Source organism: Struthio camelus, chromosome 26, assembly GCF_040807025.1.
Source record: "Struthio camelus isolate bStrCam1 chromosome 26, bStrCam1.hap1, whole genome shotgun sequence".
Lineage (NCBI taxonomy): Eukaryota > Metazoa > Chordata > Aves > Struthioniformes > Struthionidae > Struthio > Struthio camelus.
In genome coordinates this window covers 1,824,718-1,830,593 of record NC_090967.1, presented here as the reverse complement: position 1 = coordinate 1,830,593, position 5,876 = coordinate 1,824,718, and the positions used below count along the sequence as shown (strand labels likewise).

General features: G+C 57.0%; 1 protein-coding gene across 1 annotated transcript; it reads right to left on the bottom strand.

Annotated features, from left to right (window-relative positions):
- Positions 1-1,482: 1,482 nt before the first annotated feature.
- Positions 1,483-5,627, bottom strand: KLHL33 (kelch like family member 33). Its single transcript, XM_009671719.2, has 4 exons — positions 5,076-5,627; positions 3,814-4,747; positions 3,273-3,443; positions 1,483-2,655 (listed from the first exon to the last, which is right to left on the bottom strand). Exons 1-4 carry the CDS (start codon positions 5,593-5,595, stop codon positions 2,079-2,081), a joined length of 2,202 nt encoding a protein of 733 aa, XP_009670014.2. The 5' UTR covers positions 5,596-5,627; the 3' UTR covers positions 1,483-2,078.
- Between the last annotated feature and the right edge of the window lie 249 nt (positions 5,628-5,876).

Here is a 5,876-nt window from a genome sequence, read left to right as displayed (position 1 = left end):
TACCCAGTCCCCAGGACGCTCCAAAAGACTTCTCAAAGCCCTCCAAATATTTTTCTGGATTCCCCCAAGCCCCTCTATCATCACAGACACCCCTCCATGCACACACTAAAACTCCTCCAAACCCCCCGACTAAGAGCACCCAGCTCCCCTGTGCACCTCTGATACCCTGCATACTCCAAGGCCACCTCAGTGTCCTCCATGCAGCCCACAAGCCTTTACGATTTCTTTATGTACCCATCCAGAGTCCTGGATGGTCCCCAAAAGTCCCCAGATGCCCTGAGAAGCTGCAATGCCCCCCCCACATCCTAGGCCCTCAATTCCCACCAAAGCCCCCAAGATCTCACTGGCACCCCAAGATCACCCAGAACCTTCCATTATTTCAATGTATCCTCACAAGACCTCCCGTAGTATCTCCTAACTCTGCATGTAATACAGCCCTTCCAGGTCACCAACCTATTCAGGAAGCCAAGACCTACCTACAACCCTAGGAACCCTTAAAGCACATGGATTCTGTCAAAGAGCCTTCCAGATCCTCCAGTCTCCCAGGACTATTCTGCTACCCCAAGTTTCCCCAAAGTCTCCAAGACCTCACAGGACCCCCAGTCTGCCCAGACCTCACAAGATCCCCCAAGCCCTCATGTACCCAAAACCCCCAGGATCCCCCAATCTTCCCCATCTACCCCAAAACTTTGGCATGCCCAGGACTCTCCATTTTGCTCCCAAACACCCCAAACTCCCTCAGAATCCTCCAAGTACCCCAACATGCCTCAGAATCTTGAGATCCTGCCTCAATGCACCCTGAGACTCTCAGGTCCCCTCCAGTTTCCCCAGGCCCCCTTAGGACAGACACCTTATGCACCTGAGGACACAGGTACTGTGAGTTCCTGGCTCCTTTCCCTGTGAACCCAGGCATCTGGGACCCCTGAAACTCTATCCTCTCCCAGTGGTGGAATCCAGGCATCCGGGACACACCCCAGCTCCCAGTGGTGGGAGTATCCCACTTCTACCCACTTGAAATCCACCCAGCTAAAAAGGGCAAGCTCAGCTTTACCATCTCCCACAAAGGGAACCCAGGTGCCTGGTGGGACTCCTGCCTCATCATCCACACTGTCACCAGAGGGCACTGAGGAATACAAGAGCCTCCATTCCAGCCCCTCCCTCCACAAGGGATGTGTTTGTCCAAGATCTGCTCTTTAATCACTGTCATCCTCCCTGGGAGCCTGGTGTCCTGAATCCCCTGTGCCACCCTCAGAAACCTCCTCCCAGCCCAAAGAGCACAGACATCCAGCAGCCCCAATCCCCTCTGCCAACCACTCGGCAGGGGACCCAGAAACCCAGGCAGTCCTGATCCCCTTGCCCCCTGCCCGTCCAGGACACTCAGACATCTAGTGCCCTCCTGCTCTCGTTTTGGTCCTTGCGAGGAGCATCTGATCTGGACACCTGTGTCCCTTAGCAGTAAAAAAAAGATCCAGCTAGGCAATTCATGAGCCACTTTTATTCATTCCAAGTGTCTGGGGAAACTCGGGGCTCCCCAGCTCCCAGGAAAGGGCTTGAGCAGGGAGTGGGAACCTCATGAATATCCCTGAAGGCACTGGGTTGCAATGGTGCGGGGTGTCCACGCTCCATGGTGTCCCACAGTCTGGGAAAAAGAGCTAAGGAGGAACCCCTTAGTGTTCCAAGGACATCAGATGAACCATGGGGGTCCCTCAAGTGCTAAGCAAGTATCTCTGGGGGACTCTTGCCCCATGGAAGTGCCCATGGGTTCTTTTTAGGGTCCCTCCCCAACAGTGGGGGGATACTAGGCATCCTGGGGGACACTGAGTGGCAAAAAGAGGTCTCTCTGCCCCATAGGAGTGCCCAAAGGTGCTGCAGAGGTGGAGCAATATTGTTGGAGGGGTTCTATAGGGACTCCCAGAGGAAGGTAGCCTAGAAATCCCTCAAGTAACGGAGGGGGTGCACCAGATGTCACAATGGTACCCTACTTCTGAGGAAGGGTTCTGGGGCCTTTTGCCCCACTGGGTTGCTCATGGATGCTACAGGGGGACCCCAGTATGTGTTAAGGAGTTTTTTAGGTCCCCCTAAATATTTTGGGGGTCACCAGATGATCTCGATGGGTCCCCCAGAGGGTCAGGGCCACGCAAGGCAGGGGGTACAGTGAGGACACAGGCCTGGAAGTCAGTATAGGCATGGGGCAAGGTGCCTCGGGTGATCCAGCGCCTGCTGCCTGGCTGGTAGGCATGGATCAAGTGGGTGTCCTGGTATGTCTCATGACTGTAGCCTCCAAGTATGACCAGCTCCCCTCCGAGAACAGCCGCGCCCCCTGCTACATGGGCATGGGGCAGGGGGCTGAGAAGAACCCAGGAATCTAGGCTGGGGCTGTAAACCTCAAAGGCCAGCTGGTCACTGTAGCCTGTCTGCCCATCTCGCTGGAACAGCCCCCCAGCCACATAGAGCTGCCCACCTGCCTCCTCCATGATGTGGCCAGCTCGCTCACCATTCATGGGGGCCAGGAGCATGGCAGGTGCATCTGGGGCATAGCGCAGCAGGGATGCCTGGCACCGGCATGTCTTGTCACACCCACCCGACACATAGAGGGCACCATCCAGGGCACAGGCCGCATGCCCACACAGAGCCACTGGCAGTGGCTGGCACCTCCTGGGAAAGGAGAGAAGGAGAGATGGGGGGAGGGGCAGGTTAAGCAGGACTGCCCCATCATAACTGCCTGCCCAAGATATCCCCAGCAAGCAGTGCTAGCCATGGAGCCATCAAATGATCAATGAGCAATGTTAGCCAACAGCTAATGGACCCCCAGTGCACAACACTAGCTAATACATAATGGATCCCAAAAAAGCATCGTTGTCTAACCACTGGTCAACCCACAATAGACTCCCCCAAAGGGCAACATTGGTCAACATGCAGTGGACCCTCTACGAGCAACACTGGCCAGGACCCAGTGGGCATCGCTGGTAGAAGTTCAAATGATTCTGCCCATTGACAGACAACCAAGAGATTTCCAGCAAATACCACTGGCCAGAAACTCATTCATGACCCAGTGGACATCACTGGCCAACACCCAATGATTCTCAAAGGACACAGTCAGTCAAAACCCAAGGGATCGGCCCCAAAGGCTGCTGTTAGACAACCCATTACCCATTCTCCATCGGAGGGATAACGTTGGCCAGTGACCCAAAGATCACTCAGTGGGCACCACTGGCCAACTCGAGGGGCTGCTAGGGCAGGGGAAGGCAGGTGTCTGTGTGGAAAGGCCTCACCTCCAGGTGTTAGTGGCCAGGTCATAGCACTCCACAGTGTCCATGCAGTAGAGTTCATCTGAGCTGCCCCCTAGGGCATATATGAAACCTCCAAGTGCCACAGCAGCAAAGTAGCTCCTCCCACAGGCCATGCTGGCCAGGTGCTCCCAGGAGTCTTCCATGGGCTGATATCTGGGGTTCAGACATAAAGCGAGGGAGAGATCAGCCATTATTCACAACACCAGGACATGATATTAAAATTGCTGTGGGCAACATCCCACCCACAGACAGCCAAAGATATAATGTCCTGAGGCCTCTAGGTGGGAACCTTCCTGCCCCACCCTTAATTAATCCCATACTGTCCTAGAGTAGATGAGCACCAGTAGGACAGCAACTTCCCAATCTACACCCAACCAGTCTCAGAACGCCCTGGGGCTGCTTGATCAATGGCAATCTCACAATGTCTTGGGCCCATGTGGAATCTCTAGGTCTCCCAACACCTCTCTTGAATCTACAATGTCTTGGTGCTACATGGTACCTCTAGGTCCTCCATGGCCCTCACCTGTAGACACTAGCCAGGGTGTCACGGACCCCGTAGTAGCGCTTCCCACCCAGGATGTAGAGAACGTTGCCAATCACAGCTACAGCATGGCGGAAGCGTGGGCCATCGGGAAAGTCTCCCAGAGCCCGCCACTCCACCTGCTTCACCAGCCCCACAGCACTGAGGTAGCGGTGGGCAAACCAGAGGTGCTTGCTGGGCTTCCGGGCAGCCGTGTCGGTTGTCAGTGTGTCCCCGCCGCAGACCACCAGTACCTCCGGCCATGAACGCACCCGGCATGGCAGATGGGCCATGGGGGCCAAACTTGCAACCACAAGCTGCTGGAGAAGCCCTGGGTTAGCTGCTCCTGCGGCCACTGATAGGACCTTCTTCAGCTCCTGACCAGACATGAGAGCAAAACGAACAGAGGACAGGACCTCCTCAGCTTGGTTGCCTTGTCCACCTCCATTGGCCACAAGCCACTGGGATGCTGCTTCCAAGGCCTCTAGTTCATGGAGGACATTGAGGGCATCAGAGCGAAGGAGGCGGATGAGGAGGTGTGCAGGAAGGTCCAGGAAGGCCGGTGTGGCCACCACGCTGGGGAAGGTGGCCAAAATGTAGTCCTCAGCTATACGGCCTACATGGGCCAGCCCATAAGCCACAGCAAAGGCCAGCACATCTAGGCCAGTCTCTGGGGTCAGGCAACGGGTGAAAACATCCAGGCAGAGGGTGAGGAGCCCCCAGGCCTGGTAGCGCAGGGATGTCTCGGCTGCCTCCAGGACTGTGGGCCATGGCCCTGCCACAGCCCCTGTGTAGGCGAAAGAGAGGAGGAGGTGCAGCTCGGCTGGGGACAGCCTTGTGGTCAGTGGGGTTGCAGGATCGTGGGCTGCCTCCCGCATGGGGCAAGTGAAGAGGGCCCGGAAGAAGTCACAGGAGCAGCTCAGGGCCAGGCGCTGAACTAAGGGGAAGGGAGGAAACAGTGTCAGGGCAGCAAGGGATCCAGGTATCCTGCCTGGCACCACCCTTTGTTCCTCACAGTTGCCCCTTGGGAACATTCTCCATCCTCAAGACCCACCCCCCCCCCCCCCACACACACACAAGGGGACCAGTCCTCTGGCTACCTTCAGCTCAACATCCAAGGTTTCACCTGGAAGCAATCATTGGGGATTCCCAGCATTAATGCCCCCAGCCCCCAGCATCCCCACCAAGGGACCCAGGTGTTCAGGTATACCCTATCCGCCCACTCCCTTCAGCACCCTCACAGGAGACCCAGGCACCCAGCTCACCTGGAATGACCTCATCTCCTGCCTGGAGTTGGAGATCACAGCCCAAGCCTCTGGTGTGGAGTTGCCCCATGGACCTTAGCGTCGTCCACTGCTCCTCAAGGGGCTCAGGAGTTGGCTGAGGGTTACCCTCCAGCTGTGTGGCACAGGCAGCCAACACCCGGGGGGCCCCCAGAGCCTGGGCAGCCTCTTCCACCTCCTTCTCCTTGCCATGGGGCAGGGCTCCCCCATAGGCAAAGGCCAGCACAGCCTGCCAGCCCCAAGGCGTGGTCCCTGGTGGCAGGGGGATGTGGGGCAGGGAGCCATGGGGCAGCTCTCTGGTCTTGCCCTCCAGGAAACGGAGGAAATAGGAGCTGACAGAGGCCAGGACCACAGCATGGGCCACATCACCATCTGGGCCCACAGCCACATCCACCAGCTGTCCCGTGGTGCGGAGATGGTCAGCCATGGCCAGGAAGCGTCCAGCATGGGCCCGATCCCAAAGGTGCCACTGGTTTGGGGCTGGCCCCTCTGCAACCCACATCTTGCCTGTGGGAACACATTGAGGGGGTCAGGGTACCATTCCTATAGCCAAAGCCTCTGCTCCATAGCAGAAGTCATGTCTGGCAACACTGGGTCCTGCTGCTGGCACTGCTCCATAGCAAAAACCATTGGATCCATCACCACAGTCTCTACCCCACAGCTGAGGTCACTAGGACCTGCCACTGCCCTACAGCTGTCTGATGTACACTGCCAAAGCCTTTGCCCCATAGCTGAACCTTCTGCGCCGTAGCCAAGGTACTACACCACAGCTGAAACCACTGA